At 29.4% G+C, this 24,867-nt stretch overlaps 1 protein-coding gene across 1 annotated transcript in view; it reads right to left on the bottom strand.

Annotated features, from left to right (window-relative positions):
- Positions 1-809: 809 nt before the first annotated feature.
- The window catches only part of LOC147078466 (cadherin-related tumor suppressor-like), a 296,974-nt gene continuing 272,916 nt past the window's right edge, over positions 810-24,867 (bottom strand). The window contains exon 2 of the mRNA XM_085959863.1: positions 810-1,143. Coding sequence (XP_085815989.1) covers positions 1,084-1,143 — 60 coding nt within the window. The 3' untranslated portion in view covers positions 810-1,083. The remainder of the gene's footprint in view (positions 1,144-24,867) is intronic.

Raw genomic sequence — 24,867 nt, 5'->3', positions numbered from 1 at the left:
TTATGCCTTGGTTTCACAGGGTTTATTTAATTTTAAAAAAATACTAACACCATCTGTAAATTGTAGTCTTATTTGAATGAAAACAAATACGTATGACTGACAAAGTTTAGTGTGCACTATTTATGGAAGACCTTAACAGCCTACCTCCACCCTTCGCCACTGATTAATATACAGTATATACACGGATATAAATATTTTATGTAGGTACCTACCTAACATATTATACTACGTGTGACAATTTTTGTTCTTTTATCCACAATATAAAATATACAAGAATGAATATTGACTATTATAAAATACATCTCATCGTATAATTTAACTTCAGGTATAAAGGGTGGCATTCCACGGGTTTTGTTAAATAGGGGTGGATAATAGCAGGGTATATAATTTTTGAAAGCCGCGCAAGAACATTTCATTTTACAATACGTAAACGGATAATTTATAGATACACTTGTGGGAGGATTGATTCTATAGTAGTTTTATTTAATTATAATGAATTGACTGCATGAGATTTTAGTGTTATTCAATATATTATTAAACCAGATAAATAACAATAATTAAATATAATATTAGGCGGTTTTTAGAGTATAAACCAAAATTTAAGTAATAATTAGGTTATGTACCCTGTATGTACTGCTAAATTCATATTATTTATGCACAGATCAAACATTAGAAATCAATTCATATAGAATACGTCTTAACTAGATTCGGCCATAACAGTACATAATAAAACTTTGAAACTATTCGTGGTTATATGCGTATAAGTACTAATAAGACCTATACTTTTATAACTGATTATTCTATTTTTTGTACGCTAGATTGACGATATACCTATTACGGTTCGGCGAAAATTATGTGATAGCATAGAACAGGTAACCGAGAAGAGTTGAGAGAGCTTGGGGAGATCTTGAACCAGAAGTGATGCTAGAGAGGTTTTTATTAACCCGGGTGTCAAGAGTTTGATTCCAATGGGTTGGTTGAATGATTGACAATATTCCTCATAAAAAGGCTGTTAATATAACACAAATAATACATGTAGGTACCTACCTACTCCACTATATTAATATAGCATTGTTTTTTTTCTTACTCTAAATTCTTCATATTATTATGATGGGTTCTCTTTCTCGGATGGGTTTCTCTTACCTGAAAAATAAAATAAAAAAGTTCGTTAGATATAAAATTAACACAAAGAACTAAGTACTTTTCTGGCGTCTTTTTTGTTTATTAACATAAAATATCACTGTCACACTTAACAATGTTTGATCGCTAATTTAACTGTTTTTATTGAGCCAGAAAACAAAACATAATTTGTGCACAAAATTCAAAGAAATAATAACAGGTTACAGACATAATATATGATTACGAAATAAAATGCTTGTTTTACCTTATCAACAATAACATTTTCAAAGCAGTTTGAAAAGGGGTAATGAAGGTGTTATTTACGATTTAGTACAACTTTAAGCATATTCTGACATGATAATATTTGCATCAGCTCATTTTATCTCAATGGAAATATTTTTTAAATGTTATAACATCGGAGTCGGATCACAATATTTATGAAAGATATATGAAAAACAAACAGGGAAAATTTAAAAATTAAATTTTAACTCCTTCTATTTCATCAGTAGACCATTTAATTACTTTTTGGTACGTGTAATCGATTTTTTTATACACCATAATGATTAAAGTATATTATGAGTTTGTAATCTCACACAGTGAGTTACCAAATAATTTTAAATGAATTTTGACTTATTTGTCATTAATTATGTGCTATTATTAAACTATGGCGACGAAATACTTTGCACCAAGAAGAATATAAATAACAAGATGTCTTTATTTATTAAGTAAATTGAGAGTAACTCGGATGGTGACATAAATAAAGTGTACGAAATTATATACATAAATATATATTTATAAGATCGGTTTCGTCCTTATGATGATTGACTGATTGAGAATATTGAACAAAATATTATCATACATAACTTGAAAACACCTCAATATGAAATTCACATTTGAAAAAAATACGACGCCAGACGGGATTTGAACACGTATATCTACGGGTATTGTGCCAATATGCTTTAAATAATTAAGCTACAGGCCTCCTACTTAGTTACGATAATTTTAACTAGTAGGTCCTATATGAAATGCTCATCAAATTGGTAGCTTATCAGTGGATATACGGGTTAAAAGCGTAGTTTTTTCAAATGTGATCTTTTCTAGTAGGTATATATCTGAGGTGGTTTCAATTTATGTTTGTTCAATATATGGAATGTATGGAAATTCTCAAATCTTGTAAATTATTCGTTGTGTGAAAGAAATAGTTTTTTAAAAATATCATAAATTTTTAAATTTGGAATAGTGTTTACATTTAAACGAATAAAGTAGGTATCTACCAACTTGACTATCGGTTAATAGGAGACTACGACGATTTAAAAGTTTTTCTCTTTAGATATTTTTTAACATTGTATTTCACCACTCGCAATGAGTATCGACGTGACAACAAGTGACAGGATTAATTACACGCCGCCAACGTTAATTTGCGGTATAGCCTATTGAAAGCCTCTACGTGACATCCGCAACCAACGAAATTAAGAGACTTTAAGCTTGAATCACGACGCGTCTCAAATCCGTGCATTCACAAGAATATCAACTCAGAATCTTAATACTTCGGTCACTTCGGGGTTAGCGAAAAAATATTTAATATCCACTGTATCTGTGGTTTATGACCCTCAGATAACGACCGTTTCAGACCCGAGTCCAAAAGAAACTGTGATACCGCAATTAGGCATATCGTACGTTTCGTAAGGGCAAGTATAAAATCGTCTGACAGACATTCATATCTATAATCAGTGAAATTTATTCAACCATATTACACTGAAAGACTCGACTTTATTCAATTGATCTCGCAGACAGAACAATTACCTCATGACAACAAATGTGTCAATTAATATTGCTAATACGGATCGTATTCGAATTCATTTGGCTCAAAAAAAATATGTACTCGATTTAATTTAATAACCATAAATTTGATATAAGTATCGATTATTACTGTACGAAAACATCTTATTGGCTACTTGTTAAAACTGTGAACTAACATGCTCCGCCCATTTTTAACCGCACTTCCATTATAAACTAATAAACTCCTCCCATTTAGTAAACAACAGCGCTTGGAAGCGTAGCCAAAAAGATGTTTTCGTACAGTAGTATTAGTACAGAATAACTATAAACTAAATCATGTTTTATTCATTGAACATTGAAATCAGAACCTGAACTGCCCCATAGATGACTCCACGCCACTCGTAGTCAATAATGTCGTTGGAGAGCTACATTCTTGCCAAATTTCAGTTCCCTACATTTGAGGATAATCACTCCCATACATTTTTGTAAGACTTGATTGGACTTTAAATGTTGGGTTAGTTTTACATTATTTTTTCGATATCAACACTAAAAATATTGAATAGCCAAATGACCAACAGTAAAAAAATAATAAGGTTTTGTTTTGTCGCACTTAAGAGGTTAGTGGTGTCAATACTATAGTTAACAAAATATAAATGTGTCAATAGAAGTAGGTAAGTATTTATTTAGTTATCTATGTGGTTACGGTTTACTTAAAATAAAATTATTAAATTAATATTGTGGCAGCACAAAAGACTCAAGGTTTTGGTACTGAGTGATAAGAAATATAAATCGGGATTATAAAAGTAAAGATAAAAGATGTTGTATTATAAAAATTAAAATTAAAATGGCATTTTACTTTAAAATACCTAAAATCAAATTAAATCCTATCACACTCAGTATAATGTAAGAATATTGTTACTCAACTACAGTTATAAATATATATTGTAATATTGTTGTGATTGCTGATTTTTTTTAAAGTGTTTGTGTATCCAAAAAAACAGAATTGAGTCTGTCAGTATAATATAGCCATGACAGATATCCATATCTATAATCGGCGAAATTTATTGTCTCTTGTTACCGCAAAGCTTGGACAGCTATGCTTTTGCATCTCACAATGGTTTTTTGTTATCAAAACATTTTTGACACATTAAAAGGCTTGGGTGCCTCGATAAAAGGATACCCAAAATGAGGCTCTATCGTGAGGTCGGTTCATTTGGGAACGTAAATAAAATACTCGAATATCAAGTGAGCGCAGAGCGACTCTGAAGCGAGACTTATTGTTGGTGCGGGTAAGAAATCAAAATAGTGAGTGCATTCGTTTTTTATTATTATTTACATCTCGAACACGAAGAGCAGTCTTAATAATTTAATACGGGAAAAGAGCCTTTTGAAACATTGAAAAGATGTGTCTTATTCGAATATATTTTTTTTTGGGTTTACAATATTTTTGAATTTGAACCTCCTACATTTTCAAAAGCGTACACTGATTTCTAAAATATTAATATTTTGAAGTCTGTTTTGCGTAATATATACATATAACGCCGGATTTATAGAATCGTTTTAATTAAATCTATTATGAATGATATATATGAGATCTTAATAATATTGTGTCTTTCTTATATAAATATCTTCAATAATGATAAGTAATCATCATGTATCAAATCTTGTGAATAGAATTAATCAAAGTATAAAGGTAGGTGGTCAATTTTAAATAAACGAATAAGTAGTTTCAATTTTTATTTCAGAAACTATCTATTCCTTAAACATCTTCCTATCTACTTTTATAAAATGAAATTGAAATAATTTTAAGTTCTTTTTTCAAATAATTTCAAATCAATAAAGAACTGTTTTGCTATTTTATGCTAATACCTACATTACTCTAAGTACGTATATTAAAATTTATACGAGACAAAGTTTAATCAAATATCAATATTATAATTAATTTAGTTTTATTGCTTACTAGTAAAGGTTTCAATTACTGCCAGTTTGTGATGAAAAATGAAAAATCTGTTAATGACTTATCCCTGATAATTAGCTGACATTACCTTTCCATTCGAGTTGATTCCTCATAACGTAGGTAAAATTGTATTAAATTATTAATAAGTATACAATGTATGCAGTCTGAAGTACCAAACTACGATTATATTAATATTATTCTTTTATGGGAAGCTACGTAATTAAATTTAATTAATTAATTATTTAATGGAGAAGATCTTAGAACTTTCTTCCAAATTGTGGTCTAAATATTCAATAAATATATTTGTCTTTAAAATTCAGTAGTACCCATATACTTACAAGATAAAAATAACTTTTTATATACAACGTTTTTAAATTTTTTGTTGAATTATTATGCTCAATATGCTCATACTTGTACTTGAAGTAAATAAAAAACAAACAAATATAGAATACTGAAATGTTATTTTGATTTCCATAGTAACGCACGTATATATATTAATAATTTAGTTGCTAGGACCATTCCCTTAGCAACCAATAATAGTCTTTTACTTTTTACGGATTTTTCTGAAATAACTTTCCATACAAAACCGAATTAACTGAAAATGATTTCAATTCTGCTTAAAGATGGCTAAAAGTATTAAAAGAATGCATTGGCATCGTGTTCTGGTATATTCTGAAAGTTTCAAATGTCTAGCTAGTCGGAAAGTTAGTTAAAAATCGATTGCAAGATTTGTACCAGACAAACAATCACCGGACAAACAAGAATACGAGCTAATAAAATCGTTGTAAAAAAATAGATGGTATTATTTGTTTTTATTGAACTAAGAATATAAATTTTAGATGGTGCAGGTTAGTTTTTAACCCTACCTAAAATAAACCATAATAGTAATTTATAAATTGTGCTATAGGCAATGACAATAGGCGATTCAACAAAAATTGTGTATATTTTTCAGTCATAATAATTATTTGTTTTCGTTGATAATAATAGTTACAGATGGTGTTGGCTAATTTTTTTAAATTCATTTTCTTCTTATAAAATATCTAAAATAATGTATGGTTTTTAATGGCATAATTTTAGAGATTTTATAGATAAGCGAATATTTTTTTTACTATTATCTACTATGGCTTGCATTAGGCAGGGTTTAATTGAAATTTAAAAACTAATAAACACTATCTACACACTGTAGTCATAGTTCAATAAAAATAAATACGTTTGACTGACAAAGTTTAGTGTGCAGTATTTATGTCGGATCTAAGCAACCTACCTCTACCCTTCGCCCCTGGGGTATATATACCTATACGTGATTACTAATACACATTTGAATTGATGAAAAATAAGGCAAGATTTTTTAAACATTCGGTCGGGACATATATATTCACATGATATTTATTAATTTATCTTCTTTAGTAGTGTGGTTAAACTGAAGCCGTAAGTCCCCAAGTTTAGTAAAACGATACACAAGACTTAAGGATAGAAAGGTATTCAGCGGCTGCAAGTTATCGTAAATCTGTCTACCTTGGGCCAAAGTATGTGGATTTACGATCAGATCTAGGCATAAATAATACGCTTTGGTTCAAACGCATCGGCGTTAAGTTGACACAGCAATGGTACACAAATCTTAACTTTCCGTATTATGTTGTAACGTTTCCTCCGCAATAACTCATCGCGATAATTATGATTTCACATTAATTGTGATATCTCATTAACTGTTTTACTTTTCAAAATACCGATACTATTGCACCTGCTGTGGTAATAATATAATATAGAGTCATCTACACCAGTGGTCCCCAACCCCCGGTCCGCGCATTAAATGGTACCGGGCCGTCGTCAATAAAATCGAAACAAAGAAATACACTGGACATGAATGCAGCACTTCGTCTGTCAGAGACAGCACTACAGCCAAGAATCCAAGAATATTCAATATATTAGCAAAGATGCAACAGCAGGTTTCACATTAGTTTGTTGAAAAAAACCCATTGTTTTTGTTAAATTTTAATTTTAGAAGACTGTTATATGTATATTAGTTAGTTATAGTTATGTCCATATGTCACAATATAAGATTAAAAAAATATTACGTAAAAAACCATTTTTTTTTCAGTATTAGTGGTCCGCGATTTTTTTTCCCTTTTTTACCGGTCCGCAGGTGTAAAAGGTTGGGAAACACTGATCTTCACTACCTTACAACTTGTAGGTAGGTGCTATGGTGTCAAATATATACTCGTATAAATACAGGTACCCCAGAGCCAGTATCTATTTTGTCTAAAAAATACTTTTTGGAAAACACAATTTGTGATTTTGCATGGCCGTAATAATAACGTACTGATTGATGTCATTACCAATTTGTATTTTCTGTTATGGATATATTTAACAGTTAAATTGGGTTTCACAGATATGATAGGTTGGGTACATAAAAATGTGTAGGTAGGCTAAATTGGATAAGTAGAGCTTTATGTTCTCAATATATTCAAATTTGACTGAACTATAAAACCTCAGAAGGTACAGATTTTATCAATGAATAAGATATACATGATACTCGTAGATAAAAATACGATAATAATTTTAGTGTTTGAATTAGTACGAGAAAGTTACGTAACCTTAATTATTGAAACAATAGTACAATACGTGCATGATACATGTGCTCCTGTTTCACTATGAGACGTGACGCCTTACCAAATATTTCAAAATGGATGTCTCGTCGAATCTTAGGGATACATTGATATGACTACATCAACAGTCTAGTTCGCGAGTTGATATTTCAATTGACATAATAACGACACCTCGTACCCTTAAAGCACAGCCTCATAAATTTCATCACCGTGGCCAACTCTCCCTTATTCTGCAGCGATGCTACAAAAACAATCTACGTACACATGTTGATATTCTATAGCGTACATAATATGCAGTAATTCGTTAAAACATACTAATTGTTTTTGGACTTTTATAATATATATACTTAATATACTTTTTAATTTATTTCATAAATCATGTAAATAAATACACAATATTATAAATAAAATAAAAATAAAAATATGGTAATATGTAAGCTTGACATCAAATGGTTGGTTGAGAAGACGTATTTTTTCCAGGTGAATGCGACATCATGAAGAAATCGATTGGTCTAACAATGGTTGAAGTAACCAGATCACTGCAGGATCATTTAATATGAGAAAAAAAATGTTGTCGATAATTTGAGTGATCACTAACAAGTAAGATATTTCAAATACTCTCACGATAATAATTTTTATTAATTTTAAGATTTTATTTTATATTTTTATAACTTTATAATGACAAGTCATTTTCAACTCACGTCTAAAGTTACGACGATCAGTTATTTTTGAACCATGAAGTTTTTGAAAATGATGAGTCATGGATCCGGGAGGACAATAATTGTGTTCGACTTAAATCACGAAAAACTATAGTCTGTCGTGTTAGGAAAAAAATAATCATGAAATGATACACAGCAAAAACACGTCTTTCAAAAATTTCGACTGTATTGTTTGGATTATTACACCGCACGAATTATTTATTAAAATCATCTTGAATTTGAACTATTCAGATTAAAACTCAATAATATTATTATTTTAAATATTTAAAATTAATATTATGTCATAAGATTTATTGATTTAAAAAAAAATATTATAAATAGTCGTATAGTATCAAAAGTAGAACTGTCGCAAATATATCGAAATTTAACTAAGTATGCCAAATTATTCTTCTAACCATAATGTACGACTAGCAATATAATATTCGAATCAAAATCATATCTGTGTGGTATAAAATTGTGATGGAAAATATGTCCTGGTATCAGAATTAAAACTGTTCAATACTTTGGAAACAAAGTAGAACTGTTGAATTTGAATTGAATTTCTAATTTCTAAATGTAGAAACATATTTCATGCTATTATAACACTAAAAAACCCAACAAAACGTTTTTCGTCATTTTCTCGAAATGATGAATAACGCACAGAATCTACTTTTGATACTATACGACTCAATATCCTTAATTTTTCGTACAAAGTAGTATTTTCGATATTTATTTATTTAATAAGTTAAATGGATAGGTAATGTTTTTATTGCTGATATGTTATGAAATATGAAACTATCAAATAGGTACATAGTTACATCATAAAAAAATATATATAGATTATTATTATTATTACACTCATTTGTTTGTTTGTATTTTACTAAATCTAATTTTTAGTAATTACCTATACTGGTTTCATCTGTCAGGACATTTATAACGTATAAAATATAGATTAATTAAAATAACGATTACCTATATCTATTTCAGTTTATTTGAAAAATCCTTAGATTAGTTTTATGAAAATATTTGATAAATAAATATGATCACAAAATATCGTAAAGGATGAAAATAAAACAAGGAAATGTCAATTTAAGGTGAAATAATAAATAATTACAAGATAAAAAGAACTTTTTATATACTTACCATGTTTTTAAATTTTCTGTTGAATTATATAAACTAAGTATTAATAATTTAGGACAAATAAGTCAACCAATCATTTTTTTGCTATTTTGCAAAAAATGAATTCAATTCTACTTAAAGATGGTTAAAAGTATTTAAATAATGTATTGGCATCGTGTTCTGATATATTATAAAAGTTTCAAATGTCTAGCTAGTCGGGAAGTTAGTTAAAAATCGATTGCAAGATTTGTACTGGATAAACAACCACCGGACAAACAAGAATACGAGGTAAGAAAAGCGTGGTAAAATAATTAGTTACCTACAAATAGCTAAATCGGTAAATAAAATGTGTACATTTGATGTAAGTATAAGAATAATTACATTAGTTAGTTAATTTTTTGCTATTTTGTAAAGGAAATAATATCTTCATCGGCATTTACCCATAGCTATTAATTAATTTATTTACAACGATATTCTTCTGAATCTTTTGTTGTAATCTTGAAGGCTGCTTATTGAAAATATTGCTGTTTTTGTTTCTCATAGTTATTTATGATATCATCTACATTGCATGAAAGGAATCTTTCAATTCTCATGTTCGTTAAAAGGATAAATGCGTTTGCATGCAAGAGAATTTATTGTGAGCAGATAAAATAATCTAAACTACATTGCAGACGGTACCAATCAGCACCTACCTCCTTACTAGGCACATATATGAAGAAAGGTATGAAATTCAAGCAATAAAATCGTTAAGTATTATTTGCTTAGTTAATTTATAACAGCTAAAATAGAGCATAGGTAATAATAAATTCTGCAATATGATGGCCTTCGTAGTCTAGTAATTCCCGGTAAGGTGAATGTTTGTGATTGTTTCAGTGTTTAATTTTCAATTTATTTATTTTTAACATATTGTGGACATTACAAATTATACATTTAAGACGTTCACAACATGACAGAAACAAAAAAAATATAAAACAATATTACATAAAAAAGAGATCAGTATATAGAGATAGATAGTATGTTATTGAACATTAGAATTGTGTAAATACAAAAAATATAAATTAGATAGGTACAAGGAAGTACACCGGATGAGTTAAGTAGACCCTATTTTAAAAATTTATAAAACAACGTCCACCTATACTCATCCTCACGTAGGTGGAATATATCAACACCCGAAGCAATTTCGTTGAACATAGTTATCGCCCTCCCAATTGGCATTATCAGTGGCAGGTTGGTTCTGCACCTTGGGAGAAAAAACAACTGATGGTCTCTATTTCTAAGATCAGGGATACACATGCCAACACTGCTCAGAATGGCAGAGTTCTCATTTATACCTCGTGTAAGTCGAAAAAAATACGTAGCTAAATAAAGATTTATTCTAAATTGCAGACTGCAGTATGTAAGCATGCCTAAGAGAAAGTCAGTTGGATAAAGCCACGGATAGTATCCATACAACCTCAAGTAAAGAAGTCTCAAGAATTTCTTCTAAACTCTCTCCATCATAAAGCCAGACTTCAACTAATGCGGTGCCCAAACAATATACCCACTCTTAAGTCTGCTTCGGACTTACTAACGTTACTTACGTTATATTACTAATTACAATACTGTTACTGTCATCGAACCTCATGGCATATTATAGTATTAAAAAAATATATATCCATTTAGAAATTCAGTCACCGCTGAAGCAAGAATCTGGTAAAATTTGCGTGATATATTTTAATAGTTTGTAGAATATTAGTAATTAATACAATCGAGTGAGAAAAAATATAAAATTGAATTTAAATATAAAAATCTGGTTTTACTGACATAAGTTGGATATACTTCTACATACTGTCTGCAGATGCTGAAGAACTATCCTCAGATTACTTGAAGCATAGTAGTCACAAAACTAGGGGTTGCCATTCACTCAATTTTTAGATCATAATAGAACAAATGTTGAATTACTTAGAATTTTGATCATGTAATGAAGGCTTTTAAAGCTGTCTTTGCTATTACTCGTTCCATATTATTTGCTTACAAGTAATTTCGCCAAACTTTCAAGTTTTTTTTAAAACGCCTACGTAAAAATATAATTCAATAAATTGATCGGAAATTATCTTACTTTTTTATTTACGGCGATCGATTTTCCAATTATAAAAGTGTAGAGCTTTTTTAAATTTTATTTTTTATATGAAACCATGAGCACTATTTCCACATCACAGCCTATGTTAAATAAGATGTTTATATAAATGGAATGTATAAAAAAATCGCTAATATATCTCGTTTCTCTGCACACCGTTCTTATGTGAGTAATAGCGTAGTTATTTGTGACACAAATCCTATTATTTTCGGGTTATTGACTACAATATTATGTATATTTTTTAATTTAAACCTGTCAACACATTTTTTTAATAGTCAAAATTATAGTTTTACTATAGTGCTGCAAATTATTTATAATATCAGTAACTTATTAGATTACTGAAAATTAATTAAATAAGTATATTATATTTAAATAACTGTAGGTAATTCACAAAATAGTTTTTCGTGACTTGTATAGCAACTGCTTAATATTTATAAGAAAAAAATACACCACGATTTATATTATTGCCCAGTATATTTTAAAATATGCGACTAAAATAAATATATCAGGGATTATCTGAGATTGTGATATAGACTCATACGTAACTGAGAAAATAGACTTTATTATTTTAATTTTGCAATAATTCTTAAAATGTATTTTAAGTGAACCTCAATAATAGACGAAAGCTAGCTTATACCTACCAAATTTTAATGAATAAGATTGTCCTTTTAAGTTGTGAATGTGTTGGTTCATTTATGTTCAGGTGATGTTCATTTCAAAATAAAATAATAAAACAAAAACTAAATTCTGATACACTCAAAGGTCCGCATTTAATTCCATACCATACTACACGTTACCCACACCTGCGCATCTATTCTACATACAAGATTGCTATGGGCAGCTATTAAGGGTAGTTTTTCATATGTTTGTGTCGAAGTATTATAATTGTTGCAATAAGTTAGCCGTTTAACCAGTCAAAACTGTCTATATCGCTCTAAAATTTACCACAGCCACCGGTTTTCTTTTCTATAACTAAGTAAACTAATATTCCATTACACTGCCATTGCGCCTAATGGCCTGTTGTAAAGTTAAAAAGAATATATACTTATGTATCCTATATATTTTAAATAATTTAACAAAAAAACAATTACAGGAAGTAAAGTATATAAATATTATCAAATATTGAAACCATGTTTGCGTAGCGAAATGAGAAAAACGAATACTTGAACAAGCATCATTTGCGACCGTAACTTATATTGTGTTTCTGCATCGCGAAACTGAAAGCTGCTCTCTATCGATTGTTCTTTCCTTCTGATCTCCGTCCGAGGAAGGAAGAGTAAAGCATAACCAGAGGGCAAGGGGCCTCCCGACTCCGCACGACCTCGGGAGTGGCGTGGTCAGACTGCAGGTCAACATATTATTGCAGAGGAGAGTCCAAATAAAAATTCAACTATGCATAGCGCATGTTATTAAAGGACTCCGCTCCAATGTATTACGCCGATAACCGACGGCCGTGCACTGCCATAAAGAAAATGTCAACATTTAGCAATGCAACAATAATGCATCAATGATTTATCAAACGATATGACGTTGGCATTCTTAAAAAAGGTTTCTAAACCTTCACTAGATTAAAAACTCAGTGTTGGAATCCTTGATAAGAAATATCGTAGATACCTAAATAAACCGTTGTATGATATCAAATTGTTATTGATTTTTATTTGTTTTAAATACGTTATAATGAATACTTACTACAAAAATAAATAAATAACGCGTTATAAATAAACTTTTGTGCATACACCACCATATTTGATTTTAATGGGATCATAATATGAACCTCCACAGACTGGCGGTTGTATTAATAGATTTTTGGGTACAGTTAGGTTATGAGGAATACAGAGGAAAACACATTTTGAAAATAGCCAATATACTGAATTATTTGTTAGGTTAACTTAACCAAACATAACCTAACCTAACCTAAACCCAAACTTACAAATAATCCAGTATATCGTGTATTTTCAAAATTTGTTTTCCGCTGTATTCGTCATAACCGAACTGTACCGATTTTTGTTTTTACGAGAAATGGATGTTTACCACTAAACTTGCTATAAGGTCCATACACACATCTAAAAACATGTGAATTTTCCAGACTCGGAATTCGATATTGGGATCCATAATAATAAGACGGCATGTTACCTCTTTTGTGGCTAGTCCACTAATGAAATTGTAACGCTTATGAATATAGCTATTTTTAAATTTATAAACTTATGAAATTGTTTAAATATGGAATAGGTAGGTACTTGTTATTAATGTGTCAATGAAAAAAAATACATATTGAATTTTTTTATTGATTGTGAGATAAATGATTTATTTAAATATTATGTAGTTATCTTAATATCGTTTTGAAGATGGATTCATAGCCCGAAATAGCTATCAATATAAATAACTTATTTACCGTAGACTTCAATAACATGTTCTCATTTTTAAAGAATATACGAGTAATTTGGTTATAAACTAAATACCAAGATACATTCACACATTTTAACACGATATAACTAGCAAAAAGTTATAGGTACTAAAGACAGTTCATTAACTTGGATATTAAGATACATAATCTTCTGGCAGAATAGTAATGCACCTATCTTATAGTACTTATTTATTTTATTGGTTCATGTTTGAAACGTGCAAATATTTTAGTTTTAGTAGTGATAATATATGCTTCAAATCGAATAATTTGTTATTTTATAATCGTCGCATGGTGAGAGTTGTAAATACAAAAAAGTATTTTACTACTTAGTGTGTATTAACAAGTTTGTGCGTCTGTTTAATTCTGATAAACGATAATACTATGCAAAGTGTAATTAAAGATCTGTTGGACTGTACTCCTGTTTATACCTACAAAATAATTCAGAATAGGCTTTAAACACCTCGTAATACTAAAACTGGATAACCATGAAATATTAAATAAAAACGATAAAATAAGCAAATATAAACTGAATGATTTTTAACTGGAAAATGAAATTATATTATTGAAATGAAAACACTAGCGTAACGTTTTTAATGCTATGAAGTAACATTATAACGGAAGTATTGGATAGTAATGTGTCATTTTGGCTGTTATTTTACTGGTTTTTAGAAGTCGACTGCGAATCAGATGATGATTTATTTTGTTGTTATATTCTCTCAATAATTTTATATAGTATGTAGGATGAACGCTAAACCAAGAATTTTTTTTTGTTGAGATATGGCTATATAAACGCATCCTAAAAATTCCTGGGCTGACCGGATGATAAATGTTAACCTTATCATTCGAATGGGAAAAGACCAAGAAGTGTTAAGTAGTATCAACACCAGAAAACTAAAATACTTTGTCCGCATTATGAGAGGATAAAAGTACAGGATTTCCCAACTTATTATTTAAGGAAAGTGTACAGAGGACGACGCCATATTTCTTGGCATAAAAATATACGTGATTTATACTAATGTAGTTTCACAAAACTGTTCCGAGTAGTAGATGATTGGACTAAGAGTGCTCTGATGGTGACCGACCTCCGCTAGGGCATGACACGTTAAGAAAAAGAAGTCGACACAATAAAAGATACATTTTTTTATGATTTATCATAGTGCTGATTATAACTACCCTCTTATCTTAACTTAAAACACTTTTCCTCAGAAAAACCAAGTCATAATAAGCACTTGTCGAACTAAAAAGCCATACACTTTTACAAAGCATAATATGGGGACACTTTCAGACGATGTGATCGGTATCCTGCAATTCTCCACACAGAAAATATTTGGGGGTGAAGCCGATCACGTCAGTGTCACCACGTCTGAGGAGAGCCCGTTTATTTGCTGATTGATAATTAAATACAAAGTCAGGTGTAAAGTTAATCGTATACAGTAACGTGCGGTGAGGTCTGCTCAGTCCAAGGCGTCCTGATTATTAATACCATCGTCCGAGGCGTGTTGATAGGGTGACATATCCCATCAAATGTGACTCGCTATGTATTGAAATGAATATTCGATAAACTACGGCAGGTTGTAGGTCACAATTGGGTAATATGCTAACTGTCGCATTGCTTCTACCTCGCAACGTTTTGCTGACGAGGCTTGGGGTTGTCGACCCTCATCGATGTATTTCAAAATTCCAGAATGTGGTGGCCGTAGATGAAGCGATATGCCCTAATTGTCACGTTGTTGTAATCACTTAGCATTTGCTGACACGGCCTGGGTTGTTGACTCCCATATACATACCATTGAGATTTCTAATCTTTAGTTAAAAATTGTCAACCTTGATTTTATGCGAATATATAACAAAGTAAAATATTTTTAGCGTTTTGCTATTATTATAACATTACTATAAAAATCACAGATTTACATTTCTTGGAACCTTTTCTTAAAGTATTCAACCATGTAGATCTATGATAAATAAACTCTGAGAAAAATCTATGATAAAGAGACTCAGATTGAAAAGAAAGATGGGTCTCGCGTGATGCGAGACAGAAACACAGGCCGTGGAAGGCGAGAGAAAGAGACCAAGATACGCCCTCGTGGAATAATGGCTTTATTGATGTGTCAGAAGTACTCTTGGATGTCGACTATTCTTGCCGCTTGAGGTTTAGTCGTTTTATTTACTTGGTGTTTGGAAACTCACACATTTTACTTGGGCTGAGTACTCATATTATAAGTGTGAATATTCATGTTTGCTTAATTGCTCAATCTGGTAGTACTCATGCTTACTTACACGTGTTGACTGTTGGCTAACATTGTATTATATTTTCAAAAATATGAATGAATATTCAATGTTAGCAGTTATGTAATCCATATTTTAGAGTATATATTATGACAATATAAGAAAACTACACATATTGTTTTGAACGTACATTTTTTCACACTTTGGCGATAATGGGTAACAATGAAATGAAAAGTTTAAAACATTACAATGCTCTAGCATTGCGTAATAGATTATGAATATCAGTATTGACTGATCTGTTATATAATACAAAAATACATATACCTAACCATCACTAAATTGATATTGATACACAAAACACAGTATTTGTAAGTCTGAGAGATATATGTATCACGATGTCCATTAAATTGTACGTAAACAGTTGTTCGTATACGTTATGTCCATGTGAACTAACAATAAATGGCAGAATATGAACTTTACCGAATGCATTTTGACGACATCTGTACATATTTAATATATTAAACTATATATAAGTACATACGATATTATTGTATTTCATACAGATGTTTTTAAAATTCGTACAAATTACCACTCGGTGTAATTATATACAAATAACGTTGCATTCGGTCTCATTACTATTCTGTCAACTGCTATTTGAATAAATATTCATCTCCATAATGTATACTTACATACAATTTAAATGGTAATAATATAAATTGGATTTAACTAGGTACTATTTACCAATAAAATTTAAAAAATATATGGTACCAGGAATTATTGTGAAATTCATAATAAGTTTGACATGTGGTTTTAATTAAAATAAACACAATATGTAGCAGGTATTCTAAATAATTTTGTTTTAATAATATGATAATTTGACACTAATAATTCCATAGTCATCAGTTGGCAATGTCCCTTAAAAGCGGTGAAATTGGTCATAATGGTTTTTATTTAACATCACTGCTGACCTTTTAATTACCACATTTAAATAACACGCTAATTATATCTAATGACGCCAGTTGCGGTGTTAGCACTAAATGAGTTTTAATGAACACAATGTGTTTTAACCAAGACTGGATAGTTAAATTTTTATACACAGATTCAAAATTGACAGAAAGCTTATTGCCAGCATAAACTTCAATGGTCGATACGGAAAAAGAGGTCCCTTCTTCGAAAGCTCCAAGTAATAGGGCATCCGAAATCGTATAATATCAAATTATATTTATTATGTTTTTATATATATATATGTTAATATTAGTTTGAAGCAGACATCAACAACTTTATAAACTCCCATTGCATTACCTACGGTTTTCTTTGTCCTATTTTACTTGGCGCGATTTACCTGCATACAACTTGATGCTAAGGATGAAAGTGACGGGCTGTAACAACAGAATGCAGAAAGACTGGCATCTTTGAACGTTTATTATAAGTTATTGTGTTTAAATAATATTATTCATCTTACATATTATTATTATTATACATGATCTATAGAAATTTAGTACACGTTGTAATTTTAACTATAATTTAGGATGTATTAAATTAGGGATGTAAATTAAATGATATTTTAGTATTATTATAACTTAGTTAGTTTAGCTTTTGTAAAATACAATAAAAATTGTCAACCGTATGTTATGCTGTACCTATAAATAGGTAGATAAGTATTTATAGCAGATAACTTAATAAATAAGTCACAAGATTTAAAAGGGGCCCCGAAACAGTTCAGACCAGTCATAAAATGTATCAATTATACAAATATTTCAAAAGATTAACGACCGACATTAGTGGAGACAGTAAGGATATGCTTTCATCTAGTAATAGATCGATACTGGCTAAGACGGCTATGTATGTAAACTAATTAAAATTGTGATTATACGTTAAAAATCCGAAGAAAAGTAAAAAAAAATATGTTAATTGCATTGGTTGTTGTTGAGAAAAACTAATCTTAGGTTAACGGACTTTCAGTAGTTCTTTATTTTTGTTCACTCCCATTTGGAACGACGCGATAGATCAGAGAGGATAGACTGTAATATACCTAGTATTAGTCTTTTTTTGTCGAAGCTTAGCTGGATAGAATTTTCCGGAACGAATCTGTTTTGTAAAATTTAAAGATTATTCTCCGAGTTGAGCGCCGAGATCGTGATTGCGGCTATTCGTCGCGAGTCATTCAGAAAGAGGCGCATCATGATTTTCATTTTTAGGTATAATTAAAGATGCAATTGTTAGCAAGCCCAATGGCGTGAATTGAGAAACTGTGTCCGATTATTTTTTGACGTTTTAAAGAAATCGTTTCGGACGAAAACGTGGAAAAAGTATATTTTGTTTATTGCGTATCGATTTTTACAGGTGAACAGACTGTAACAAATGTTTAACCTTCCCTTTACGAAGCAAATAAATTCAGTCCATTCCGTGTATGACACCTTGGGTTACCGTACGAGATTGACAATATTACAGCAAGAAAAAGGAGAATACTTATTTTCGCAACAGTAATAAGGTTTTATCATTATTATTTAGTATTTGTTTTATCTATAAAATCATAACTCAAAACTTAAGTAGGATCATATGAGCATTTCTATAAATATATTCTTATAGACTACAAGACTTGTTATTATGACTTAGTAATAATCCTATTTTGATCTCACCCTTTACTTTTATATATCTTTATTACAATTGAGTAGGTATTTATTTATTTATTTATTTAAGAACACAAAACATTGTGGACATAACAAATCTAAATTCAAGACGCACACAATATGAGATTTAGATTATAACAAATATTACAATATAGAATATAATAATATTAATAATAAAACAAAAACAAATTAAATCAAAACATACTTAAGTACAATTTAATACAGAAAAATAATATTTTGAAAACAAAAAACATACAATTTTACACAGAAAAATAAGGTTTCAAAAACAAAATGCAAAGTACATCACTGAAAATGTATATGTCTCTCTTTGCCACATACTCTATTCGTAGGTACGTACATCCGCCAAACTTTATCATTTATAATAATATATATGTGTAATATTTTCATTGTTTTATTTTGCCATAAATAATAAAATCCATATATTTACTACTATACTGAGTTGATTTTTAAGTAGGTACGTATGCACACATAATAATGTTACCAAGTGATTGCTACTAGCGTTTAGTATAAAATCGTATATCGTCAAAAAATTAGTATTATACTTAATATATTTTGGGTAGTAATTTTAGCGGCTAAAATATCCCTGTATATAATTCCATAGTGTACTAGAAATTATTATTCAAAAACCACTGAATCTATTTAGGTGTTTGATGGTTTGCTTAAAAGACACAGATTTTAAGGTGAGTGCAAAAATAAAGTCTATTCAAAGAACAAAAACTATTGGCTAAGAGAGCGATTAAGTTCAAGATTTCGTTTCTCTAATTTTTATCTATTGCCATAATAAGCCACTAATTGTTTAATATTATAAAATGGTTATCAGAAAATTTTATATACAAGTACATTGAATGATAATTAAATTTCGGTAAAAGGAATTTTATAATATGTATTTTAACTTTATAGTGATAGTGTGATAAGTCATATTATATAGACTATTTTAATATATAAATATTGTATTGGTTAAAAGATGGTACAGTTTATTTTTACAATATAAAAATAATTATTTATTTATATTGTAAATATTTGTAGATAAAATTAAAACAAAGTAAAATAATTACTTATATCAAACATAATTAACTATTCAAATACAAGTATTTAAAAGATGTTTTAAATATAATGAGCTTCTCAAATAATATTTAAAGGTTTAAATGTATGAACAAATAACGAAGACATTTATATATCCTGTTATTAAATCTCAGCAATAATCCATAACAGTCATTTGCAATATGAGAAAAGATAATAAAAATGCGTTGGATATAATAAAGGTAAAGAAGGTTGGACGAAGCGAAAGGGGTTCAAGGGAGATGAGATAAGATGGGACAATATGAAGCAAGATGCTGAGCACGGGACAGGTCTTGCAAAGGTTACCTTGAAAACGTACAGTAGGAAGCTTTATTTTATTTTTTGATATTTTTTTTTCGTTCGATGCATAGCGAATACACGCAATACGTAATAGTTTATTGTTATAGAAAATACATAATTTGAAAAACGATACAAAACAAACTTTCATCCAAACGTCAAAATTGTATTTGACAATCCCACCTATAAATCGTGTTAGTACCTAACATTAACCTTAACTTAATCATAAACTGGTCACGTTACAATGGCGACATTTGAAACACCTCTGTGGACACAAATATTAGATTCATTGACAAGCGGACCATTAGCTCAAAGGATAAGAGCACTCACCGGATAGTGAAAAACGTGAGGTTCAAGTCCCACTTGATCTACCCTTTTTATCTTGTATTTTATTAAATAGCTGTGTTTTATGAGGTTTTTTAAAAATATAATATATAAAATATTTGCATTTACAAAAATATGCTTTATAAATGAGTTTAATATGAGATTAGTATTCGCAAAAAATGCGATATTAGTTTTACTTGACAGTCTTCATATAAAGCGTATAAATAAATGATGACAACTGTCACTTAATAACCTTGCGGGAATCAATCTATTACTGGATGAAAGCCTATCCATGCCGATACCATTCCTCTCGGTACTGTGTGTTGCATTACAAAAACAACGCTATAGAAATGTAAATTATACCAATTTTAGCTTATTATGGATATAGTTATTACATCTTTATTTATATTTTTGTCAAAGACTGTTTATTTATTTTTTATTATAAAGATATTCGATTTAAAAACAAAACACAAATATTCACTCTATATGAAAAATAAAATATAATAATTGATATATCGAATAGAAAAATGATTATTTAATGCATACCTGATACACATGCGATTTGAATATTATATTTTATAGTTGCAAACGCTTGCTAATAAGATGTAGGTATCAAACAGTATAGGGGGGGATACGTTCGATAAGTGAAATTTTATTTATTTATATTTTTGTCAAAGACTGTTTATTTATTTTTTATTATAAAGATATTCGATTTAAAAACAAAACACAAATATTCACTCTATATGAAAAATAAAATATAATAATTGATATATCGAATAGAAAAATGATTATTTAATGCATACCTGATACACATGCGATTTGAATATTATATTTTATAGTTGCAAACGCTTGCTAATAAGATGTAGGTATCAAACAGTATAGGGGGGGATACGTTCGATAAGTGAAATTTAGCGATCAATGGAGGATTTGAATACCAAAATAATTTAAAATATGAAAATGCTTTTTTAATAAAAATAAATAAAATTAATAACAAAATAAACGTCTTACATAAAATAAACGTAAAATAGCTTTGCAATAATTTGAAAAAAAATAAGATTAATTTGTATCCGCGTTACATAAAAGAATTTACATAGTTTCCCCTGGTTGGTTACACGAATTATATAAAAGTTATCGTACGTACGTGATTTCACTCATTATGAAAATTCCTGATACGTGTCAAATACATATCAATGTCAAATACATGTAAAATATTATCAGTATAAACACAATTATCATTGATTTAACGAATTGAGGTGATTTAGTTTTTTTTTAATTATTTTAATGCCCTCGTATACTTACTCATGTAAGTACGTATTCGTCTTTTATAAACCTTATGTAGACATAAACATTTGACTGACTATTGTAGGAATTGTAGATTGTAGGAAAAAGAAGTTTGTTGAAACAATCAAATCCAAAGTCAAATATATATTGAAACCTTATTCAAGTAATCAAAGATCTGGTGTGCGAGAGGAGAGAGAACAATGGATACAGGGAGAGTATCGTGAATCCGAGGCAGTCGGGAATTGCATCGCTTATCTCATTGCGCATTGCACAACACGTGGCCGTATGGCCTGCCACGGTCCCTGGCCTTCGCCAACATTATTTATCGACACATTCGCCTTCCTGGCATCGGGATGGGACCCACCGAGATCTGATTCCCCTGCGAATAAAATGTATTTGCGTTATTAATGTACGACAAACACCATAAATATGACCGGCGGAAAACCTTCAGTCACGTGATGCTCATTTTAAACATGTCCATCTTGTTCGATGTGCAATACCATTATTAAACTCGTGGCCGTATAAAAACTTTAGTACATTCAGCTTTGATGGAATCCATTTTATTATTGTATTTCCATACAGTGAACATACGGTCGGTGAGCATTGTAAGAATATGAATAGTATTCGTTTATTACACAGACGAGACATGTCAAATGAAAATTGTACAATGATGCAATTTAAATAAAATGGGTCATTACTTACCTACAATCCATATTCGATGAATCACATGTTAGGTGCTATTACGGAATCAGAATACATTCGATTATACTTATAATATATTTTCAAGTTTTAAATTTAGAATCCATGTTTAAAAAGGTAGTAAAAAGTTTTATATTATAAACTAAAAGCTTGTTCGATGGTAGATAATTTTATCGTACATGTAAAAACAGATGAACAAAGCAAATGAAAATGCGTTGTTGTCATTCTGCCATTCTCATTATGCACTAAAAAAATAGCTATTGATTAAATTAAGTATACCTACGTATTATTTATTGTGGTGATTCCTTAAGATACAGAAAAACATTTTGTATAGTATAAAAAGTTTTGTAAGATATATGTGGAAATTATACATTTACATAGATAAGACATTTTCCTTGGCAGTAGCACTAAAATATAATGATATAAGGTACCTACTTACCAACTTTATAAACGAATTTCAAGCAATATTTTTGTAATATTTTATATGAAGCACCTCCTGCAATATATATGCCAGCTTAAAATTCCTAATAATTAACAAGAATTTAGATAGTTTTTATACATCCTTGCCTGAAATATTTTCTTTAAATAAGAAAATCAAAACAACATATTTTATAGCATTACGTTTGTATGCTTATCATGAAGATAATTCTATACAATATTTTTCAATGCTTTTAATAAAAAATTGATCTGATGCATTAGGGGATTATTATTGTAATTTTACAATAATTGTTTTACATTAGTACTGCACTACATTAATTAATGGTTATAATAACTCATTTAAAATTAAGTTAGTGATTTAAAAAAAAATTGGTAAATCTTTATAGCTGTAAAAAGCTTCAAGACGTACATAAATCTAAATAGGATCCATTCCATCTATACCTACTTATAATGAACATTAATAATATGTGACAAACTTTCAATGAGTACATTTTTTTATCATTTGATATGATTGTATATACATTATGAATGATAATATTCATTTGAAAAGGATCAAGATGCATCAACATTAACGGTAATTTGAGTTCAACCATCGCATTGCTTATATCGACAAAATAATCTCATAAGCTGCTTACTAATTTAGCAAGGGAGCTTATAATAACGGGACGATGCTGATTGCTAAATGATAATTAACCACATTGTTTCAATCACTCCTATTACAGTTTATCGCAAATTCATTTAGCTGAATATTGAAGTGGACCTGTCAATGATTAATTACCTATATTCATATACCTAGCGAAGCTACACAAAATAGATTTGTCTATGTTAAATTATATTTTGGTTATAATTTTATTATCGTTACATCCTATATACGATATTTTATCGAGTTAAACTGGATATATTGTTTATTTAATTTTTATGATATCCTACTTATAAATTAAAACAGATACATATTGTACGAAGAAACTATGGAATAAAAAACTCAAAACAATATAAGCACCTACCTATTATTATTTTAAGTTTAAACTTTTATTGATTTTTTTGGTTTATTGATTTAGTACTACAATATGTCATAAACATAATGTTACATTTTGCGTAACTATTATACAGTAACTTTTAAAATATTAACGTTCAATTATTTACAAAAGTTTTATAATTTTATTTTATGTCGATTTAGTAGCACAACGACGTCTATTAAAAATGAAAATTGTTATATCTAAACCAGATATTTGCAGTGTATTTCCGTAACTTTTAAAATTTATAAAGTTTAATTCTAAAGTTTTAATGAATTATCTGTTTTTTTTTTAAATTTAGAACCATAGTGACGTGTGTTTAAAAAACAACGTTATATTTTAACCAAATAATCGCAGTGTACTTAATTAATAAATGCAGTAACTTGAGAAGTTATTAAGTTTAGTTATCTATTAAATTTTTATTCAATTCTGTTTGTTGATTTAGTTCCATATTGTGGTGTATACAAATGCAAGGTTACATTTCAACCAAACAATTGCAGTGTAAGTAATAGATCTAAAATTAATATTTAGAGTTACTTTGGAATTTTAATAATCTACAATTTGTTTTGGTGTTGGTTGATTTAGTAACTCAATTTTATGTTACATTTTAACCAAATATTCGCAATGTAACTTATTAATTTAATATAAGTAGTAAGTGACCGGCGATCTCCGTCGAGAGGGAAACATTAGGTTTACAATGTGAGTTGACTCGAGGCTCAACAAAAACTCGTCGAGCACTCTACCCACCGGCCATTGATTGTACTAGGTATACATGATTCTGCCGGGCGGCGATTGCTATGTCGTTGTCTTGTTGTTATGAAGGGAACTCATATTACTTATGTACCACCAGAGAGGCAAACTTTTTGAATATATTATATAATATCGGAATTACATTTACTTGATAAACTGTATAAAAATTAACACATACCGAGTAAACACAAATGTTGTTGAAAAAACTGACAGTTACTTAATTAAAGTAAGAAGAACTTTTTCTATGATTTCATAGCATAAGATAAAAAAGACTTCACAACGGTAAAATTGTATTATAACGCCATGAAATTACTAGTATTTTATATTGTTG

The sequence above is a fragment of the Rhyacophila brunnea genome, unplaced genomic scaffold, assembly GCF_057557595.1.
Source record: "Rhyacophila brunnea isolate RB1 unplaced genomic scaffold, BYU_Rbru_1.0 scaffold_11, whole genome shotgun sequence".
Lineage (NCBI taxonomy): Eukaryota > Metazoa > Arthropoda > Insecta > Trichoptera > Rhyacophilidae > Rhyacophila > Rhyacophila brunnea.
The sequence above is the reverse complement of the archived record's forward strand: the minus strand, read 5'-3'. Positions and strand labels throughout refer to the sequence as shown.